At 34.1% G+C, this 24,775-nt stretch overlaps 1 protein-coding gene across 2 annotated transcripts; it reads left to right on the forward strand.

The window, feature by feature from the left end:
• Positions 1 to 360: 360 nt before the first annotated feature.
• Positions 361 to 10,561, forward strand: LOC131079617 (2-oxoisovalerate dehydrogenase subunit beta 1, mitochondrial). Of its 2 annotated transcripts, XM_058017619.2 has the most exons (13): positions 361 to 801; positions 5,791 to 5,902; positions 6,049 to 6,084; positions 6,326 to 6,385; positions 7,567 to 7,624; positions 7,736 to 7,833; positions 8,154 to 8,243; positions 8,565 to 8,633; positions 9,245 to 9,331; positions 9,418 to 9,513; positions 9,653 to 9,730; positions 9,882 to 9,968; positions 10,069 to 10,561. In XM_058017619.2, exons 1-13 carry the CDS (start codon positions 617 to 619, stop codon positions 10,102 to 10,104), a joined length of 1,092 nt encoding a protein of 363 aa, XP_057873602.1. In that variant the 5' UTR covers positions 361 to 616; the 3' UTR covers positions 10,105 to 10,561. The 2 variants fall into 2 exon arrangements, 1 of the variants encoding a protein (XP_057873602.1); XR_009114002.2 differs by lacking the exon at positions 10,069 to 10,561 and having other exon boundaries at positions 362 to 801; positions 9,418 to 9,557; positions 9,882 to 9,940.
• The last annotated feature ends 14,214 nt before the right edge of the window (positions 10,562 to 24,775 follow it).

Genomic DNA, 24,775 nt, shown 5'->3' on the forward strand with positions numbered 1-24,775 from the left:
ATTTAGATCCTTTCAAAACCTTATTGTACCAATAATATAAAAAAAACCTGTAAGTATTTCAGCTTAAATATAAATTTAAAGGGCACCCAAAAAAAATGCATCTTAACCTCCATATAAGAACACTATTTGTAGAAGGTATATAGGACAAATTTCATGAGAAAGACATTGAAGATTCATCTAGAGAGCTATTAAATCATTTAAAGATTCATCTTCGAAACTTTTTAATAATTGAAGCGACCTAATTATGGGAGGCAACGTGTCATGCAAATCTTCAATGGATGAGATTGATATAATATGCAACACTATATTTTTCCTTAATTCTTTCATTAAAATATTTCTTTCATTCATTCATGTAAGGAATTCTTTTTGTTTGAATATACCCACGTGACGATCCCTTATTTTTTGGATTATAGATGACATTCTTTTGTCCGATCATATCCAAACTACATAATCAGCACATAAATTTTATATTATGATCAGAATCACGATCACTTCATTATCGGAACTGGTTATTTAGATTAGAATTCTCTCCTTCAATTGTCAAACAGATTTAGATTGCTATAAAGAATCTCCTCCTTCAATTGTTGTATATAGTTTAGACTGTTAGGAGGAGGAGATGGCATTAATGAAGACAATGGCGAAAAAACTAGGTTTGAGAAGATTAATGACAACATTATCTTCATCCGAATCTTCATCCTGTGGAACTTCAACTTCATCTGCACTACAATCTACGGGGAAGCGAATTAATTTGTTTACAGCAATAAATCAGGCCCTTCATATTGCTCTCGAGTCTGACCCTCGGTAAGGATTGCTTTTTCGTTTTGTTTTATTTTACTTTTACTCGAGTTTGTCAGATTGTCTCGGTGTTTTGGTATAAATGAATTTCAGCCTATTTGCCAAAGTACCCATCTCCAGTTTTGGAATTTCAGCATAACATTGGGTATCCCTGAATGTTTTTTCTTTTCTAAAACTTTGCTCATCACTGAAAATCTTTCTGTACGGAAAGAAACTGTTGTGGATTTTAATCTGCAGTTGCGTTTATTGAACTGTGAACGGCTATCTTGAAACAAGTGAGTTTTGATGAAGAAAAGTTGATAAAACACAATATTTTGAAGAAAAGTTGATAAAACACAATAATTTGCCAGTTAGTTAGTTCGAAGATGAGAATCTGTGGAAATAATCTTTAAAAAATTATTTCTTTTTTCCTTTTTCCAGAATTTTAAAAATTCTGTAGCATTTGCTGAAAATTAGTTGGAATTGGAGATGGGTTTTCTCTATTATGCCAAAGTTGGGTGTCATTTTATTCTCAACTTACAAATTCGTCCTTTGCCTTTATCCGTTAATGTTGTTTCTGTCTTTTGTTTTTCCCATGTTGAGGGTGAGAATAATGAGGAATGACCTTACTTGAACTATGCATCTCCAATCTGGTGAATCTAAGTTCTCAAAAAAGAGGGCTTCTGTTGTGAAGGGATTTGGCCCACGTAGAGCTTGGCCATGTTTATTCCATAAGGGAATACGGGATGAGGCCTGTGCAATTGTCATTGGGGATTTTGGCTAAAAAATCACCCCTCAGCTTATCATCAGGAGGTTTGGTATTTGTGCTTGGATTCATTTCCTACCTCCAACAAAATAGAGGAGTTCCCCCAGCGAATTGGGAAACTCGGTTGCTATGGAGGAGGGAGAGTATTAATGTGTAATGAAATCCGATCACAGGGACATGCCAGTGCTGTAAACAACTTGTGAGTTACTAATGTCACATCAATAACAATTATAAGTTAAAGAGGGACTTCAAGGCATGGTGCTGATATCACTGGGGATGTTACTACTTGAAAGAGGGTGGATGCTAACATGCCAATAATTGGATAGAGCAAAGTAGCAAAACCTTTTGTAAGCTACACAGAGGTGACTGAAGGGGTTTTACCATTTGTGGGCTGGGGTGACACCTCCTGCAATGATGTGCTATCTAGGTTTGGCAGGGTCACCTGCAAAGGAGATTGTTCTCTCCAGTCAAGAAATCAAGCAGCGTAGTTCAAACTCTGGAAGCTCATATGCACATATCTATCTTTCAACCCCAAACTTCAACTATCAATTTTTTTTTAAAGTGGAGACTTACACCCCAAAGCAATAAAGAAGTGCAATGAGCTATACTGAGGTAGTTTGTTGATTCTTTCTAAATTGTAAATATCTAAAGAGGACAAAGTGCATTAAGTAAGCAAACAAAGTTGTTCTGCTATAAAGAACAAGAAAAGGTATCTAAGAAACTTTGTTTCCAAGGAAAGAGTTGCCACAGAGCAACTTCTCATGTCTCAAATTCTCAATTATCATAGAGATTATGTACACAATGATTTTCCAAATGAAGGATCTTAATTCTGTATTGACATTTCCAAAAATCTGACAATTTCATTGCATTAACATTTGACTTTTTCTCTATATTTGTACTTTTTTCTACCTAGGGAACAAAGTGCAATATTAATTTGACACACATAATTTAAATGTTGCATGTATGATAGCCCCCAGACCTAAACGGTTAAGAGCCTTGAAATGCCATTCATCAATCTGCTGTTATATAATCATGCATCAAGAAGTATTATCTTTTTACTTGCTTCCTATGGATTTTGCCTCTGCTATCGATTGGATAATCCTTAGATTAGTGCAGATAGATATGTTACGTAATTATGAATGTTTTGATAAGATTAGTGCAGATAGATATGTTACGTAATTATGAATGTTTTGATAAAGTTCTATGCCAATGTATTTTAGAATTTTTCTCTGCCCAACTTTTCTCACTGAAGTTGGAGTGCTTGTTTACATGATACATAAACTTTACAATTTAAAAGAAATTTTGTACTCTGGTTAACTTATCCTGTAAAGCTAAACCACTCCTAGAAAGAGATATATATATACATGAATCACTCATTGTGGCTATGGACGGTTGTATTCTTCTCTTGGAAGTGGATGTGGTAGTTCTTGTTTTTGTTTTAAATATTCTTTGAAAGACATTTTGTATTCTGAATAATTTGTTCTGTAAAATCAAATACTCCTGGGAAGGGAAAATTCGTACCTGCACCACTCAATGTGACCAAGCGATAGTTTGAGTCTATCTTGAAAAACTCTTCTGCCTAGATGGAACTTGGAATAGCAATTCATGAGTAGTCATTTGTTTGATATTAACAATTTTGAGTTGTTATCCCTAAATTATGACACTGGTTGTTGTTAAACTTTATGCGTTGCAAAGGCATCCTATCTGATTTTTGCATTTCTCTCAGCAACTTCCAGCCCAGCTAATGTACTGCAAAATATGCAACAAATGAGTGTATTTAATGAATTTAGAGGGATTATGTCATGGAAGATGAAGCACAGAATTTTTCGCAGGCTTTGATTTGTGCTGTAGATAGTCACAACATGGGTAACAACTGGTAATGGATTAAATCAAGAATTCAGTATTTTTCTTTATATCCTTGTAAATTAGAGCCTTTTCTGTTTTATATATGATGACTTCTGCATCTTACTTGGCTTTTAATTTTGCATCGAAATTAAGAATATTTAATGGAATTTTGATCACCAAGAAAACATATTGGAATAGGAGAACTGAAAACTCTTTTCAGAGAGAGAACCTTGAATTTTCTTTTTGCCAGTTTTCCAAATCACTTCATTACCTCTAAATTAAAAATTCAAAAAGTTTCATTATTCAGAAGTCAATTGCATTCCTCATCCTTCTATAAGCATTAAATAAAAGTCATGAAGTTGCTTTGCTTACAATATAAACATTTTTTTAATTTGGATTAACAAGTGCAGGTTACAAGGTAAACCCTGAACAATACAACAACATAGCAAGCATTCAAAATTAAGGGCATGATGCTATTATCAACCATCGATACCTAATTAAGATCAAGTTTCAAACTGGCAGGTCCATGGCTATAAATTGCTACAAACAGAAATCTATGAATGTACATGGTAAGGAACCTCTATTACAATATGCTGCCATGGCATACAAGCAAATAATAAATTGAAAGAATCTAATCACGACTACCAAAAAATGGCAAGAATGTATTCCAACACAGACTGAAGGACAGATCAACTTACAGACCAGCAGGGTCATATTAACCACCAACTGCGTTGAGCTCCTTATCCTTAGCATACCAATCCTTCAATTTTTGAACATTGACTGATGCCATCATCTTTGCTAGAGCTATCTTTCCTTGCACCATTTGAAGGGTAGTAACTTCCATAGTTGGGCAGCCATAATACCCTCTTGGTTGGGAAGAGTGCAGGAATAGTTGAACTATTATGTAGAGGGCTTAGGCCCTAAAGAGTCCATCGCCTGGCTAATCAACCAGCTCCAGAGCTAAAGATTTCTTTATATACTTGACAATCTGGACAAGATTCAGGCAGCCGATAATGCATGATGTAAATGAATGCCTCTGTCTCCTTGACCCTATGATTGAGTCTGAGCAAAAGGCTCTTATAGGTGTAGGCTTGGAGCTTTGGTGCTAAGCACCTCCTCTTCCAGAACCTCACAAAGCCCAAAGTGTGAGCATCATGAATTCAAAAAGACTTTTTGAGTTCAATTGCCAAATTCCTTGATTCTTCATACATCTTAGCAAAAGCCATTAACTTCAAACACCAAAGATAAACCACACAAAGTAGATTGGGCCAAATGAACCCCGGAATGTAATGCCCTTGATTTATAGCCATGACATGATGAGAGGGCAAGCGAATGTCGATTCAGACATAATTAGGAAGCAACTGTGCGCTGGTAATTTAATTCAGAAATGTCAATCCATCAAACTTTACATGACACGGGTTCAACATGATATTTGAGTGTCCCCAATCAGAGAGGGTTGGCTTGCTTTCAAACCAGGCCAATCTACATGCCAATTGGATAGATGATCCATAGAATTGTTCTGTTATTCAAAATAATGCTACCATGTGACTTTCTTGAATTCCTGAGCCAACATCTGAGCTTCTCTCAGAATACTAATCAACTACCAATCTGCAGATGCTTATCAAGACATAGCTCCAAGGATGACCTGCGATTCCCCTTCAACAACTAGATTACTGATGTACAATAACTTAGTTAACATTAGCCTTCCACCAGAACTGCTGCCTCTTCTCTATTATCTCTTCCCGACCTCGAGAGAGCGAGAAACCTCTAAGCTGCAACAGAGAATACAACCTATCCCAGCACCATCGAAATTTAGCTTCTTGGAGCCCAAAGAAGGGGGCCTCCAAACAATACGATTGCAATCCCCATCTTTACTTTGTCTGCTATGACTAACCCCTTAATTGGGGATTATCATAAAACAAACGTCAGGATCATTGTATGCAATTTTTTCTGGGGTCTGAATTCTCCTGTTGAATTGCACTCAAGAATAATGCCAAAGGAGCTCTTAATTTTCACATTTACCTTTCACAAGTTCAAAATGAAACAAAATGCATTCTAATTTCATATCCAAATATGTTTCTGCTCTCAATTCCCAAATTTGGTCTAACCATTCTACTGATCAGTGCTTATGGCATTGCAAAGTTTGTTTATATACTGTAATCCTGTATTAGTATGGTTTGTTTACATATATTTAGAAAGGCTGTCACTCTCTTACTGAAATTGACTAGACTAGTAGTAAATAATCTTTATCATTACCATTGATAAAGTCGAAAGTCTTGTTAATGAATGACTGTATTATTGTTATAGGGGTTTAGGCTGTCAACAATAATCATACTGGTTTGTAGTTCAATAGGCAAAATGGGCCTTTCTATTTTTTGTTATTTTAGAGAATTGTTGACATGCAGATCTTATGTATTTGGGGAAGATGTGGGCTTTGGTGGGGTCTTTCGTTGCACAACAGGATTAGCAGATCGGTTTGGTAGAGACCGAGTTTTTAACACTCCTCTTTGTGAACAGGTACTTTATTTTGTTTTCTTGTATTAGTATTGATGCATGCCAAACATTGATTTAACTTACTTTACTATCAAATCCAGATCAAATATTTTGTTTTTGACAGATATACAAATTTATATGAATCTTACAAAATAATTCTTGACATTCAGGGAATTGTTGGATTTGGAATTGGACTGGCTGCAATGGCAAGTACTGCATCTTTTGTATAATTATATATTCCCAAAAATTATAATTGGGCATTAGTTTTTTTAATTTAGATTTACACATGCATTCTTTCTTTTCAAATCATTGATTTTGAATCAATATTGATCTGTTTCCAGGGAAAAAGAAAATTCCCAGTATATTTTTAAATGTATAGAGTTGTATAAAGCTTATTTGTTATCAACTACTTATTTGACATGTTTGTGTTTATACAATTATATACAGGGAAACCGGGCAATAGTAGAAATTCAATTTGCAGATTATATTTTCCCTGCATTTGACCAGGTAGTTATATATCACAGTTCTACGACTTAAGCTGTTGAGATCTTTCACTAACGAAACTGGAAACTGAAATCACATCTATTTTGAATACTCATAAACTAACATGCAATTTTTTGAAAAGCTAAATATGTCTGCTTGTATTAACTATTTTTCAATTGGAAGGTTGATGTTAATTTGCATGAAGTTTCAATCTCTGAGGTGTTTGTGCTGGCACACAAAAGTAGCATGTTTATCTATTTTTGTTTTTGGTTTAGAAAGAATGTTTAATATGCTCTTGTTCATAAATATCATGGCCATCAATTGAAGCCAAATCACTGTGAGCATGAATAATTCTATTCAAAATTTGAAATTAAGACAATCCAATATATTTCTCTTTTTAATTTTCATGGTGAATTAATCATCATAGTTGATACATATCAAATTTTGATTGGTTGTAAGGGTGATATTGTTCTGGCTATTGGTGGAAATTGAATCAGTCATGTTTTTGATTAAAAAGGGGTAAAAGAGGTTTTGAAGGGACCCTGAAATCCTTACATCCAGCAAAGTATCTGCTAACCATCAGCGGAAGAAACGACAAAGCTGCAGCAAGCTGCACAAATAAGTAAACATAACACAAATAAGACACTAGACCATAAACTTACAAATTTTTCAGAATTTCTGTAGCTTCCAGTTCTTGTTTGTAAAACTTATCATGTAGGTCCAGAAAGTTTTGCAACTCTCTTTTTACTTCTTTCTGGCTTCTTTTCCTGCTGCTCCTCGTTCTAGCAATAGGACATGCCTTGATATCTTTACCCTTTGAATTGGGAACCTCCAGTGAATAATGTTTGTTTTGATTTCTTGTTTTCACATTTTGCCAAACAAATAGCATGATCGAGAATGACTCATCTTGGGACAGGGTTGTATTGCCTATTATATTTTTAGTACTTCAAAATTCAAATCTTTCTGCTTTCAAATCTAGGACTAGTGATATGTTTTGAATGTTTTTGGAAGTATTGTAGTTATTAGAGCTGTTCTAATGATATAATTCTGCATATTTTTATGATTAATAGGCACTTGAGGCAACCTAAAACAGTCATCCTGTGTATTTTGACTACTAGTTGACAATCACAGTCATATATCATATTAATTTTCTGTAATGGTATAGTTCTCAATGCTCATTGAACAGACGCTTTTGTAAATTGTAGATTGTGAATGAAGCTGCAAAGTTTCGTTATCGGAGTGGAAACGAATTCAATTGTGGAGGTAGTATTTCAGTCCTTATGTTAACGGCCAATTATCCTTCAATTAACAGTGGTATCCTAGATGCAGCTTACCAATTATAATTTTTTTTTCCTGAACTTGTTATCTTTATAGGTCTCACTATAAGATCTCCTTATGGTGCTGTTGGTCATGGTGGGCATTATCATTCACAGTCACCTGAAGCCTTCTTTTGTCATACACCAGGCATCAAGGTTAACTCTATATATTTTACTTTCTATGCACACAATTGATTCCTTTTTCTTGTGATAATGCAATTCCAAATGAGCCATTCTTGTTTATCTGGCATTGGGATTTGAATTATTGAATATTCTTGTAATTATGGGTCAATATTGAAATCTGCATGTATATTTTTCTAGGGATATTTGTCTGGAATATTCTTGTAATCATGAATTACCTTGAAAATTGAACGGTAGAAATTTTGCTTGAAAAGTAGTAATGGACAGTAATAGGAATTGGCATGCAACTGAAATCTTGTGTTTTAGACGTTTGATCTGTTTCTTTGCTTTTGGAGGTGGTTATTCCTCGGAGCCCAATGCAAGCAAAAGGCTTGCTTCTTGCATCAATACGTGATCCAAATCCTGTTGTCTTTTTTGAGCCAAAGGTATGTTTGTTCTTCTAATTTTTCCAAATAAAAATAGGAGTCACTGCAAAAGACAAACAATGGTTTATTGGTTTGTAAGATTAACATCAGGCAGAGATTAGGCCTACATCCATTCCATCTGTTTTCTAAGTTAATTATTGAAGTTTATGAATTTTATTTTTAAAATGCCGAGGAATGGGAACATGTTGAATTTGGAATTGTAATATATTGATCTAAAATAGCTACATTGTGTATTCAGTATTGTATCAATCTTTATAGGATTTATGGAGTTTGCTATTTTGACTATTAGTAATGATGTTCTTATTCGTTCATTACTTGCAGTGGCTGTATCGATTGGCAGTAGAAGAAGTCCCTGAGCAGGATTATACACTGCCTTTATCCCAGGCAGAGGTAGCAAATTTGGCATTACATATATTCTTGTCTTTATGATGATTAAAGCATAGACCGAATCACCTATATGACAGACAAACATTCTTACCAGCTTCACCCAAACTTGGATCAGGGTTTCTACACTCTGAACCTTTTTGGGTGGATGAAATCGGTTTGGACTAGATGCATCCACATAAATTTAATTGAGAAAACTTTAGAAAAGCCAAGAACAAATGAGAAAGGTTATTTTAGAGTCTGATCACTACCATAAATAAAAGCATTTGTTATAATTAGAGTTTCAAAATAACAGTCCTTGGAAACTTACATAGATTTAATTATTATTCATGGGTGTTCTGTTTTGCCGAATTTAATGCTTCTGGTATGTAAGGATGGATGATGTTGACTTTGCTTTAACTAAAAAGCTGTTTGTTTTCACTTCAGAAAGCTCTTTTCATTTTGTAAGAGAAAGCAAAAAGTTAATCATATCAAAGACCATGGAATGATTATTATTATTGTCAATGATATATATAATTTCATATGTAACATAGCTTTTAATCCTTTTCCCTCAACTTTTCTGCAATTTTTGAAATTCAACTCTAGCGAAGATTCAACTTTCTATGCTGATAAAATAGGTGATCCGTGAGGGGACAGACATTACTCTAGTAGGATGGGGAGCTCAGCTTGCAATTATGGAACAAGCTTGCCTTGATGCTAGTAAGGTACAGGCATGATCATGTGATGGTATTATATGTTGGTGTGCTGAACTATGAGTTATGCAATCTCACAATATGAGGTTATTTGTCAGGAGGGAATTTCATGTGAGTTAATAGACTTGCGAACATTGATACCATGGGACAAAGAGACAGTTGAATTGTCTGTCAGAAAGACAGGGAGGCTTCTTGTGAGTGATATCTTTCAACTCCTATGGAACAGTGATAGATAATGGTCTGTGCTTCCCCCAAATGAATATGTTGATTGCGATGAGTAGTTTTTGATACCTAATTTATTCTTACAAAATTCTTGTGTTCATTTGGTCTCAGATTAGTCACGAAGCCCCTGTTACTGGAGGGTTTGGTGCAGAAATAGCTGCTTCTATCGTAGAGCGTTGTTTCTTAAAAGTATGTTATGATGTTTTGAATAATATTGTTCTTATTATTCAATTCTAAATTTATTTGATTTTGCCTTACATGTTATGAATCATTTTGACAAACAATTATATATCATTGGGTCATTGGTGTATCTGATAGTTGTTATACATTCATGACGCAGTTAGAAGCTCCAGTGGCTAGAGTTTGTGGCCTTGATACTCCATTCCCGTTGGTTTTTGAGCCTTTCTATGTGCCAACAAAAAATAAGGTGCATCACCTGAAACAAATAAGCAATAATGCCGATGCTGGTGTGTGAAAATGGAAGCATTCTAGTGATGTTGATTTCAAAATTTATTTTAATTTTGCAGGTCTTGGATGCCATTAGAGCTACTGTAAATTACTAACACTCAAGAATTATTGCATCTGATTATGCTGCTGGAACGTATAGAACTTTCTCCACTGTAACATATATAGCCTGGAGCTTTCCTAAAACTGTTCTGAATGGTCTTGCACAATGCCTGCAGTTCACAAATTTTGAGTGACATAAAAGTCCATATTGTTTGCATGTGGCAAAGTCTCAAATTTTGTACAGAAATTCAAAATATGATAGCTTACAAAAAATCAAGATATAAGGGATTGAATCTGGAGTCAAGATTCGATGCATATTATCTATCCATTTCATGAGATACCATACTACAGAGTAAAAAGATTATTGATGGCAATCTCCAAGTTACAGTCATATTGTGATCGAATCATTCTTGGATTCATTTCAAACGCCCATTTGTGGAAGGTGCACAAATGTATGGATGACACACCTCTATATATGATTCAGTAGTAATAGATCATGGTATTTTGATGTGATTCAGACATTATATCTATCATCATGAAAATTGTATTAGGATATTAAGATGGATTTAATGATATACTGATTTGGATTTGGCTTATATTAATTGATAAAGAGCTGTTTTCTATACATTAGATAATTATTTTAGTGTGTACTTAAATTATTTTATGATTACTAATCCATTCGTTTGTTGAGCTGTGATCGCGAAGTAGTTTGCCCTTGACTCTAGGGAGAATATTGTTGGGGATGATGGTGTCATGAGTTTGTAGTGCCAAGGAAAGAAGGTAAGGTACACTAGTTTATTTCCAGTTGGCCAAAATTAGGTGACCATGAGAGGTTGTAAGCTAGTCAATATGTTTCTTGGTTGATTGTGAGGTTAGGACGTTTATTATCTTCACTTAATTGATTTTTGGTTTTTAGTCATTTAGATCAGTTGTTGTTTCTCTTGGTGTTGATCGTTGTTCTTAGTCAAGTTGTCAACTTTGTTGTTTACGAATTTATCGTCTTTGGAAATATTGAGGGTTTCTTTTTGGAAATAACAATATATTAATAATATTTACATATCTTCATCATTGTCTTAAGTCTTAAATGGTTAAGCTCTACTCTAAACTATTGTAATCAATACTTGGCTTGTAAAACTAAATCAACACATTAGTTGACTTGGTATGGACGACAGAGGGCACATAAGTTTGAATAACAAAAAAACCCTAAATTTAGGGCATTTGGTTGAAAGAATTGACCAATGGAGTGGTGGCATACCGGTATGGTGTGGTGGCAATATCACCCCTTCACCATAGTCCTTAATGGGCTCGTAAACTTCAATCACCTATGGTGGTGAGCTGGGAACTTAAATAACTACAATTAAGTCAATGCTAGAGAGAAAAATTAAGGGTACGTTTGGAAAATTCATTGAGGCATGGGGGTTGAGGCTTTCAATAGTTGGTATCTATTGAAATGGAAAGTAGCAGTAAGGGCAGTTTGAGTTTTGGAAAGTTGTCTTACAGCTATAATTGCTTGCACTTGGTCATGTAAAGATGCATAAACATTATATGGACACCATGATTAAATATAAGTTTTATAGATATAAAAAGGCGTTTTAACACATCATAATCAACCACACAATACAATCTTTGTATAACTAGGTGGTATGCACACCATGGTACATTGGTTACGTAATATACATATTAATTGTGTTTTATCTAATTGTAGTCTTGTGGATATGAATCACATTTAACATTGTATTGTGGGCATGTGATGACCAAAGAATGAATAGAGGATGTTGCTTGTTTGTTTTTTGTTGAACACACCACAAGATTGAGAGGGGGCGAGGGATGAATTAGTCTTGAGAAAATCTTTAATTTTTTTCAATCACAAACACTTATCAATTATCTTTAACCAACTAAACACCAATGAAAGATGAAGCAACAAACACCAAACACATGAAGACCATATTTTTACTTGAAAACCCAATATGGGAAAAACCACAGTGAGATTCACACTCATTATATGAATAATTGAATACAATGTTTTAGGCACAAGGCCAAGGAAGCTCATTGCTTCTAATTTGAACTTGTAGGCTAAGGTGCACAACCTTAGGGTAAGATGTAATGGACTTGCAGGTTGAGATGCATGATCCTAGGGCAAGATAGAAATCTACACAAGCTACCAAAATGACTCATTGTCTTTTGATAGACACGAAGGAAATATGAATTGTTGAATAAGATCTCCTAATCAAGGAACACACAACATATGCATTCACCTTTGATTCATGCGACCGATATCATGATACACATAACATATACATTCACAGCTTCAAAACTTTGTTATATTGAAAGATATGATCATCAAAGCTCACCACAAATTGATATTCACACTTATGCTTCCCACATGTACATCCACACCACCTTTAATTAACCCACACACCTATTCAAACATTTGCACATCTATTTATATTAGCTTATTCATTGAAACTCTCAACTAGGTCGACCACAGACAAAATAAACATAATTTACACCAATTCAACCACCATGAGTAACTGCGTTAAAATTAGTCACTCCAAGAGACAAAGGGGACCCAAATACATCACAATATGTTTTCCTAAGTTGACTTTAATGAAACACATCTTCGAAAGTCGACATCAAACATAAAGTATAGATAAATAGTAAAGCACATTAACCAGTCAACCCAATACATTATCTAATGCAAATGACTTAATGCAGATCTTCACACACCACAATAAGACCCATAACAACACCTCAACACAACCTCCAATGCATATTCAGACCAAAAGACTATGATCCAAATAAGATGAATTGAGTCGGTTAGAGACCAACACAAATGATAACACCGAACAACAAAATAACATAACTTCAGTTGTGGAGAAAACCAACTCTTGAATTCTAAATTGGAATCTTGCACAAACAATATGAACATGTCCTCCAAGCCGCAACACTTGAATCAATACTATGAAGCAATGCAAAGCATTCTTCGGACTAGCCCAGGTAGACAACCTCATTGTTAGCAAACTGCAACAACCAACTTCAACATGTGAACTATTGAAAACTTGAAAACATAATAGTGCAAAAACCATAGAGCATAAACATTAAATCCAAAGCTGCAAGCCATCATCTTCAAAAGCGGTGGAATGCAGAGCGTTCTCCCATAAAGACTTTATATACTCTTTCCCGCATATTTCAGCTTGCAATACTATCACCTTTCAAAAACACTACATACTCAATGTCACCACCAAATATCATAACAACATGTGAACACTGATTTCTGGACCTTTACATATGATTAATGATAGACACAATTGACAACTTCCTCTTACTGTTCTCCTTCGTCATCAATATACATGTGTGACATCAATGACAATATAATGCAAATGGCCAACAATCTCCCCCTTTGTCATTGATGGAAACACTTATACCAGCAATAAACAATTAAATCTTCAATTATAACTCTCCCCCTTTGACATCAAGGACAAAGGGCACAACACTTCAAACCTCTAAACAACTCTCCTAACAGTTCTCCCCCTTTTGGGTATATCTACGATATCTTCAACATTTTCTTGTAATCAAGAAACCATATCCTTCATTTCTCCCTCTGAAAGTAGCCATCACATCAATCTGGGAGACAAAAGATAGTCTTTGAATCTCCCCTTGGTAATAACCCCTAACTTCTAGTAGAGATACTCAAAAGTATTTTTTGACAATGCTTTGGTGAAATTATTTACAATCTAATTCTTTGTAGGCACATATTCAAATCTGGCTTCCTTCTTTGCAACCTTCACTCTTTAGAAATGATATTAGATAGAAATGTGTTTAGTCCTTGAATGCATCACTAGATTCTTTGAAATGTTTTAATTGCACTTGTATTATCACACATAATAGGAATTGCCTCATCATACATCACCTTGATATCTTTGAGAGTTTTCTTCATTCGCTTTACTTGAGTGCAACAAGATGCTACTGCAATATATTTCGCTTCACTATTGATAATGACACAAAATCCTACCTCTTGCTCAATCAAGAGACCAATCTATCTCCCAAGAAAAATACCCCACCACTTGTACTTCTTTTGTCATCAACACATCTAGGCCAATCAAAATCCGTGTAAGCTTTCAAAGAGAAATCATCATCCTTCTTATACCACAAACCAAAGTTCAGAGCCCCTTTCAAATATTTGAATATCCTTTACATTGCTTTATCATGAGATTGCTTTGGATTAGCTTGATATCTGACAACCAAACACTACTGTATTTGACTACAAATTTCGACGAATGTTTGGTGACATATTGAAAAAATATTCATGAAACCTTGGCTTAAATTTTGTCACTGTAACAACCAATTCTTATATGTCGAAACCACGACCCAGAATCGTTGGTCAGGGCCAAGGAAAATGTTTGGGGCGTTCGTTGCAAAATCACCCTAAGTTATGTCGCTTCCGTGACGTAATTACGTTGCCCAACTTCGTCTATGTATTGATGAAAAAGACCACAAAACGTTACAAAACGCCCATTTGAAATCGTCGAAAAAACACCGAACTATCGTCCATTTTTCCGACGAGGTGGAGCAAACCTTCGTTGTCATTACAATGAAAACAACATTGCGTGTACAACAACCTCGGTGCAAATTTTTGTGTTTCGTCGGGCTATGTTCGTCGAAAACCTTCAGTTTAACAAAAAAAGGGAAAGCGTACCTCAATATTATTGGCTTGAACCTCCTGAACGGGCAAATCGGTGTAACCCCCTGGAATGTCATACAGATGATCATTTTGATCTTCTAAGTTTAGTCTGTGATCATATTGGGATAACTCGGTCGATTAGCAGCTAGGAATAACTGATCGAAATAACTTTGAGAATCGGTGTACCCCTTTCAAGTTATCCCAACAGTATTAGCTTGGTTGATGACTTGCTATTCAGGATAGCTATTCCAAAGAAGTGTTTTTAGAATGACTTGTGTTGTCGAGATGGTCTCTAAATGACATACTGACTGTGTTACCTATTCTGATAGAGCTATCCTTTTGATGATCGGTATAGCTATGCCAAAAAGGTCATCTCTATGGAAGTTTGTTTATCGATATAACATATGCTGATAAGATGAAGGACTTTGGAGTTGTGATTTCAGAATAACTTTGCTGATGCATGTTCATGTTGGGTCATCAAAATAGTTTGTACTGACGGGATAGTTTTCAGAAGTTAATCCGATAGTGTTGGCTGTTTCGATGGGTTTCCATTTTAGAATACCTATCCGATAAAGGAAGGTTGATAGTATGTCATCGAAATGACTTTTACTGTCGTTCTAACATGTTTTTCTTATACCAATAGTTATGGTGATTTCGATGAGTGGTCGTTTGGCTTGAAGGTTTTCCGTTCGGGGTAACTTCTGCCAATGAAGTTTATCACCGTGGAGATTGAATTTCAGGATGCTTATTCCAATACGATCAGTGATGGATATAACATAAGGCTACATGAAAACATTAAAGGCATTTATATGAGCTGAAGGAAAAGATACAACAACTATTCAATACATTAATGCATGATCATAAGGTACAAATTGAAAAGGACAAACACCATAATGAGGATCATCATGTACAACAGAGATATCACATTAGAAAGACAACTTCATGATGCAATGCTATAAGGCAAGGTATATAGTACAAAAGAGTTTCTTAAAGATAAGTACATTGCCACATGATGGAAGTACAAGAAACATCATTAATTTGTAGTAATAGGACAATGTAATGAAAGCAACAACAACTTAGTGCTCAACAATAAAGAGTCTTTCCTTTTAAGCAGGAGATAAAGTATGAACAATTTTGCTGATACAATGCCCTCAAGGTTCATAGTGTTGAACACAACAACATTTCCATTCTAAGTAGAGAGTCAAAAGTATCAGAGCATTTATATGCACATCAAGACAACATGAATAATGAACATTGATCACTAATACATCAACAGAAAACATACAACAGGCGCCTCTCAAGGATGTTGATACATTAACATAGATGAAACATGCTCGCATTCATTGGTTGTTCATGAGGCAAGAAATGTTTTCAAACAGTGTTGAAATGCTGAAATACATATTGTAAGTACAAGAATGGTATCGCCAGATAATAAAATGTACCTCTAAGTATTGTGATAACTAAAGGAAGATGTAGCTTTGTTGTTCATAGTGCCAATATCTAGAGAAACTAAATGATAAGCCATATCTCTATATGTGATACAATAAATGAGGTAGCAATGCCAATGATACATTTAATAAATAAAAAGGAGGAAGGTGCTCAAATATAATCAAAACAGGTAAAATCTCCAAGAGTTGCCATCAATAATATTCAACATTAGGTTTGTCATGCCACATAAAGAAACAAGAGCTACATGATGTAATTAGTTCATTGCTACATGGAAGTATCTAGCATATATCCAGAAGTAGAGTAAAGGTACACAGAAAGTAACAAAGTTCAAAACAATAGTGAATAAATTGTAACTATGTCTGCAAGGTATGATCAGTGATATATGTCTAAGGAATGTATAAAGGTATGATCAACAAGACACTGGTGCAGTAAGCTACTCACCGAGTACATTAGCTAAAAAGAGGAAAAAGGAGAAAATAGAATTGGAAAGCAATTAACTTAATCATTCTTGCTTATACAGAAAGAGTCATTGTTTAAACAATGATATGAAGATGAACGACAAAGATTCATTGGTTGTTCTATGTATACATTAAATCCAAGAGCACATAGAAACATAGTCATGTTGTAAGTTATAGAAGTAAACATATTATAAAAAATATGGTTGTCAAATATATCAGTTTTTAACATTCATTAACATATTATAAAAAATATGATTACAATCACTTTTTTTATTTTTTGGCAGCTAAATAAAGAAGAAGTGGAGTATCGTTTTCTAAATCATCATTCCCCCTTTTAGTTGTTCTGCCCTCTGCTCATGATCTTAATGTATGCATAGTCATGTACTCACGACATGGAGGCCGCTGCAAGGGGGGCTCTGCTGCAATAACAAAGAAATGTTAAATTGATATATTTTATTATTTTTGTTTCAAGTATTTCATTAATTAAAATAACATTAGAGTGGTGCTCTTTACCTGATGGGGCCACATCATGTTCTTGATCTTGTCTTATAGCCTCATGCTCAACATGCTGAACACCCTCTAAATCCTCTGGAGTTGAAACACGAAAGGTTATATTAATTAATACACCAATTGCAATTAAATATTGTCACGACTCGACTTAGACCCTAGTTAGATTTACTTTACTATGCCAGATACTTATACTGTTGACATTTTACACGTAATTATTTGATTAGCTTTTTCATGATGTTAGATGGTATTTTGTGGTTTAATGAAATAAATGATGGTCAGTTATTTTATAATATCGTTTTTTTATTGATGATGAATTATTATTTTCAATTATGATAATTAATGATATTAATGCTTTAATTAGATTTTAAACCTGATAATATGAATAATGCATTTTCTTATCGCGATCCGACGACCTTTTGTTGAGTTGGAGTAAGTTGCAGGTTAATCGTCGAAGGCAGACATATGACCGATGAGGGGTTTTTCTAGCTTGCCAGTAGCAACCTAAGTATTGGAACCTTGTGCAAAGTACCCAATTAGATAAGCAATTAATAAAATAAATTAGGGAGTTTAATATAAAATGATAAAATAATATTATTAAAATAAAAATAAAATAATAATATGGATAAAATATTAAATATACAAGTATTTAATATTATAATCAAGCTAGAAATTAATTATAATATAATTATTTAAAAGTGAGTAATTAAAAAAAATTTAAGTTATTTGATAATTAAATTATAAAATAAATAAAAGCTATTTAAAGAGATAACATCTTGTAAATAATTAGAGGACTAATTTAAAAAAAAGGGATTAATTCAAGGAATTTATTAAAATATTAATTAATAAAATAATTTAAATATATATGTATAATCTAACTAGGGTCTAAGTCGGGTCGTGACAAATATGTTTAAAAGAACATTAGAGTGGTCCTCTTTACCTGATGGGGCCACATCATGTTCCTGATCTTGTCTAGCCTGATCATGCTCAACATGTTGATCACGCTCTACATGCTCTAAAGTTGAAACATGAAAGGTTACATTAATTAATACACCAATTGGAATTAAAGATGTTTAATTGTATTAATCCATATTGCATTTTGTATAGCACATGAATACATCCAGTATCGGGATGCACACCATGACCTTCATCTGCAGGTTGTGCTCCACCCTCACTAGGCTGCATTCCAATGTCATGTGCAGTATTATCATTGCTTGCCTGTTTAAAACAAATAGGCACATTATTACTTTATGGTGGAAATTAATATTGACTAGATTGCACAAGTATTCAATTTTAAATAAACTTCATTGAGTTTATTTACCTACGTGTCGGATGTAGTGGAAGCTTGTGTTTGCCTAGTCAAGAGTCTTAGGCATTCAACCACGAATCCATAGCCTTGTTGGAAGACAATCTTCATGTCCTCTTCTGTGGGCACTCTGTTGAATTCAGAGCCCTACATTTTTGCATAAGATCATGAATTTTGCTTCTATGGTGTGAGAAAACCAAAATTTTTGCAATTTATTATTTGGATGCAATATTTCATTTATTGATACTTACAATTCATGCGGCTAATTTCATATAACCGCCAGAGCCAAATTTGTGCTGCCCGAGTTTTTCTAGTCTTGCCTTTGTTGCTTTTGATGTGTCGGGCAACCTATGAAAAAGTTTGAAATATGTTAGATTATGTAAAAAGAAAGAGTAATCAATATACAATTACATTGTTGATAGTATCACATACCTTCCTTGGCCCAATGGTTTCTTTCCTTTTTTCTTTTTAGCCTTATCCTTTCCATCCGACATAAGGTCCTTCCACTCCCTCTTCAGAATCATGGGGGGACGCTCGTACTTTTTCTTCTTCTCTAAATGTGACCTATATTGGTCCCTCACATACTTTAGATAGGTACTAGTTTTCTTAAGGACCTTGGTTCGATTGAATGTGTTATTACCGAACAACACAACTAAACGGTTAATGAGCTCATCTTTAAATCTTGATTTTGGGTATTCCATCATGTACTTATGGTGGGCCCGGAGATCTCCAATGTAATATCATTTAGATGTTTATTAAAAACGTCATTTCTTGCAAAAAATTCATGGGATCATTAGTCTAAAAAGAGTGATGAATAAGTAAATTTCAATTGGATTATATATAATAATAATTAAAACATTTTAAAGTACCCGATACCTTTTCTATCTTTAGGGAACAAAATCCTCGGTCACCACAAATGTGACCGACAATGTTCCCGTACTAGTAATATGGGAAGATCCAGGAAATGCTACTAAAACATCACCAGTACTAGTGGCCTCTGCATCCCCAAGTACATGTCCTGACGCATGTGTTCGCTGCTAGAGGGTGCACTACCCGATGCTTGCATGCTATCTGTTGCTGACATTCCAGCCGACAATATAGGCACAAATGATGGGGTCAGATGATGTGATGTATGCACAGGAAGATAAGGATCAACACTTGTACCAACCCCTACTCCTTGGGCAACACCTGCAGTACCCTGATCATCACCAACAACATCATGAGGACACACATATTTTAGTTCATAACATAAAATAGTACAAAATATAAAACCATGAATGAACTTATGTTATAATTAAAGATCTCATGACAACTTACTTGCAAGTTCCATGCTCTCTTAGTCAATATTTTAACCCTTTCTCTTATCTCATCTATTTGAGGCACTATGAATAACAGCTGAAGGGTTTCTTCATTGCATTTTTTTGGGGTCTTCCTTATCATATCCAGAGGCTTTGCAAAATATGCGATGTCATCATTGCATAATAGTGACTGCACCTCCCTATGGATGCTCTCCTCTACTGCTGGGGCCTTTCCCTGATCATCCGATTGCGATAAGAATATTAAAAACATTATCGAAATTAACCCAATAAGCTTACGAAAAAAACATGATAATAATAAAATATTTTTCTCGTATCTAATTTGTACAATTACAATGAGGTAAACCTATTGGGTAGAAGCGCATGAAGATGCATCACGATCTGTGCTCTGGGCCAAAGTCTCCCCCCTACAATCAATGTCCTGCTGTGACAAAAATTAAATATAAAAAAAAATTACCGAAATGAAACCAATAGACTTACGAAAAAAAACATAAAATTAAAATGGTATATTGGAGTCATTAATTGCAGGTTGGGTAAAATGGTATATAGTACGTACCACCCCCATAGTAATTGTGTTTGTATCTATGCGATTCAAATTGTAATCGATTAGCAACTCTTCCCCTGTAGTTATTGATTTTACAACACATACAAATACACGGTTTCCCTCGTGCGTCTCGAATATGCAATTGGGTTGCTTATTTGTTGACCCAGGTCGTGTACTATTTATAAACCCTACAATATTCCCTGATGCTTTTGGCCTCCCGTCAATGTACATAGCTACTCCTTTATATCTTTTAGTTGTATATAATTTGCTGACAGTGCATACCTCTGCATACTTCGTGTATATCGAATCAGTTTGCATCCAATCTTTGTAATTGTAATAGGGTCTGACAGACTCTATCAATTTAGTAACTTGGTTGTAACAGACCTTTATGCCGTCCATGCAAAATAGGCCCAAACCATGTAATGACGATGGTGCTATGTGATATATCCTCTCGTTGACACAAAAAAATAGTGTTTATTGGAGGAAGTTCCTTGGGTACCCATTGTTTTCGTAGATGTTTGTACCTCAAGGGCACCTCGATGTTGCCTATGCTTTCATCATCATAAGAACATGACCCCCCTTCAACAAGAAAAAATTCCATGCATTTACATAATTTTCTTCTAATCTTTTGACCTCTAGTTGATCTCCCTCTTTTAGACCTACTACATGTCTCGCTTTCCTCTTCTCTTCTTAAATTTCCCTCACTCGAGGAAGACATATCTGAAAAATATCTATTTGATGGTACCTGCACTCCATCGAATGAGACAAGGCAAACAAATACTAAACACTTTCTCTTGTGACAAGAGAATCTTCTTGGCGGGGGGGGAGAGGGGGGGTGGGCGGTGTATGGTGCAGGAGCACCAAGAGCCCTTTGAGGCCACCATGACCATTTTTGGTCAATATTTGTAATAAGGCCATGATGAGGCCATTTTATTTCCTTTCATAAGTAAATAAGGTCATTCCATGTATTGGATCGAAGTTGTAAGGCCATTGTGCCATTTTTTGTCATCTGTAGGCCAACTAGGTCCTGAATAGGTCAACACTGGTCAACACCTCTAGAGGTGGCCAAAAGTGATGAAATTTATGCAATTCATGGTTTTATATTATATTTATCATGTTTGAGGAGTCCTAGGTTGATAAGAGATCATTTGGTTAAAAATTGCAAAAGTTATCAAAATTGCTCAAAAGTTGCTATGAACAACTTTTCAATTTTGGTGCAAAAAGTTGCATTGTGTTTCTCAAATGACAAACTAATTTGAAAGTTGGTTAAATAGTTGGAGAGGGTTTGTAATGACTATATAAACCCTCTTTGGGTTGAATATGGAGGTTGTTGTTGAATTTTGACGGAAAAATCAATAAGGAGCATTGTTATTTATGAGAATTTCACTTTTCTCTCAACTTGCAGAGTCTTGTTCTTTTCTGTATAGATGTTTGGTGCCACAAATGACACATGGTTGGAAGAGTCTTTGAGTCTACTCTTGAATGAATTAAGTTTAAGAGAATCTCATTTTGGAAAATTTATCATGGTTTTTGTGATTGCAGGTCCAAACCCTTGTTAGAGTATCCAGTGGACACTAAAAATTGTATAAATTTCAATCCCTCAGTGGAAAAAACATTCAAATTGGTATATTAATCCTTAAAAATGTGTATTTCAATATTCTTGAGGTGGCAGGGTGTTCTTTTCTAGTTTTGATCAGGTTTAATGATGCCCTAGGGGGCTGATAGGGTTTGCCAGGCTAATTGTGAGCAGTAGCAGTGGGTTTTGTTGGAGTTTTGAGTTGATAGATGAAGTGTTTGGATGGTGAATGGTGTTTGGAATTTTTCAAGCAAAACAAGGCTTTGTTTTCTCCAAGGAACCCCCAAAGGTGTAAGTTGGTTTGTCTCTAATTGTTGCCCCAAACTATTGCTCAGTCTAATCCATTGTGTAGCAGTCATATGTACAATTTGTAGACACCTAAAAATGTTTGATTGATCATGTACTAATTATTCCTCTAATTGATTAAATAATTCTATAATTCTATAATTAAGTTAATTAATCTTATTCTTCTAATTTCATGTTTCCTCATAATCTTACTAATTATTCTATTTCTATTTCTATCATCATTTAATCATTTTAATCATTTTAATCATTTTCTAATATTAATTAAATATTTATTATTTAATTAATTATGATTAATTCCCAATTTAAATAATCTTTATTATTTAAATAAATAAATTATTCTATTTCTATTTCTATAATCATTTAATCATTTTAATCATTTTCTAATATTAATTAAATATTTATTATTTAATTAATTATGATTAATTCCCCAATTTAAATAATCTTTATTATTTAAATAAACTAATTATTCTATTTCTTATTCTTTCATCATTTAATCATTTTAATTATTTTCTAATATTAATTAAATAATTATTATTTAATTAATTATGATTAATTCCCCAATTTAAATAATCTTTATTATTTAAATAAATTAATTCTCAATTTCTCTCTCCAATCACCTAATCATTCAACCCTCTTCTATATATTAATTAAATATTTATTATTTAATTAACTGTGATTTTAATCCTTTAACTTAAATAATCTTTATTATTTAATTAAATTTCATTTCTAAATAATTAAATAGTTTCTTTAAATTATTTAATTAGCTAATTAATTCTTCCAATTCCAAATCCCCAAATTCTAATTTCATTTAATTTCATATTCTTCTAATTTCTTCCAAATTCATCGCATGTGCATGATTTCAAAAATCAAATTGAAAATCAAAGTCAAGTTCTAAATATATTCAAAGGCTAAATTGAATTAATAAATTCAATTATTTGAATAATATCTCATGCAAAGATTAAATTAATAATTTAAATCTAAATGCAAGCACATGCTAAATTAATTAATTAAATCAATTAATTAATTAAATCATTTATCTCTCCAACTTCTATTTCCATCTTTCAGTTAGCTTTTTCTAAATTTAGCTCTCTGTGTCATCTTCTTTATTTCCACCAATCATTCTTTTTCTTCCTTCAGTCAGCTTTTTCTCAATCAGTTGACTCAATTAATCTATTCAATCTATTGAGTTTCACTCCTACAATCAACAGTTCAACTATCAACTTGCATTTGAGCTTACCTAAGTTCACACCTCTTGATCATTCTGCTCCACCTTTCAATCAATCTTCTCCAATTTTCTATAAATTGAGCATCCAATACTCCTCAATTTTTACTCTGAATCATGAACTTCGAATCTTTGTGTCACTTGCAGGTTACCAGCGCAATATCTGAGAGCCATCATACCATGAAGAGGAGAGGAGCAATGGAAGCAATATGCAATCTTGGGATAGGGAGCTTTAATTAATTTCATTCATAATTCCTATTGCTTTGATTGTATCATTTCATTGTCTAGTTTGTTAGATTTATTGATTAGATAGGGATTCGTGATTTCCCTTGTGCTTCTAATTGATAGCTTTGTTTATTTGAAGAATGAATTCTAGCATGCATTACATTTTGGTGAACCCGAGGTGAACTAACAACAATTTAACCTTTTTTCTGTGTTCTGTGTGATTTTTGCAGATTGTGTGGAATTTTTATTTTTTTTGCAGGTTGCACGAATTTCAAGAAAAGATTTTCCATCACGCAATTGAACTTACATCGTCACGCAATCACATAGATAGAATTACGCATTCAACCCTTCGGGGTCACGCAATTGACCTGTCTAGATCATGCAATCGACCTTTCTACGTTACGCATTCGTCGGGTTAATTGCTCTTTTATTTATTTATTCTGTTTGTTAGTGCTTCTGTATAATTCTGTCTTAAATTTGGGTAATCCGGAATCAAAATTTCTTTTTACTTTAGGATTTGATTAACAAAGTTTATGGCAAGAAAAGTTCAATTCAAAATTTCAGGTGTGAGAAGGACGAAACAACAAAGGAGGGAAGCTAAACGATATAAAAAATTTCTCCAAGCAGAAAAATTGATACAGGATTTAGAAGAACAACTGGCCTTAGATAGATATAATAGCCTAGTTCTTTCTTATACAGTTAAATATGATCTAATCAATATTGAATGGATGATGAGGGATTTGGCTAGGGCTTCACAATTGGTTTCGCAGGTTCCTGATCGGGTTTAGTTTTCTTGTTTTTTTTTCTAATTTTTGTTGTTATCTATATTTTGTCACGCAATCGACCTGTTATTGTTACGCAATCGAGCAGATAAAGTCACACATTCTCTATGTCAGATTTACGCATTCGCTCTATCAGATTCACGCATTCGCTCAGTAAGTATCACACAATCGCTCAGGTAGTATTACGCAATCGCCTCTGTCAAGTTCTCAGTTTCTATTTTTTGTTGGTTTATTTTGGCTACTAATCTTCTATTTACAGCCTGTGGCGGATTCACAGAGAGGATTAGATTAGTAATTTTGCATGCACATCTCACAATAGTTAAAATGGACATGCATGGATAATCTCACACTTCAA

This window comes from Cryptomeria japonica, chromosome 8, assembly GCF_030272615.1.
Source record: "Cryptomeria japonica chromosome 8, Sugi_1.0, whole genome shotgun sequence".
NCBI lineage: Eukaryota > Viridiplantae > Streptophyta > Pinopsida > Cupressales > Cupressaceae > Cryptomeria > Cryptomeria japonica.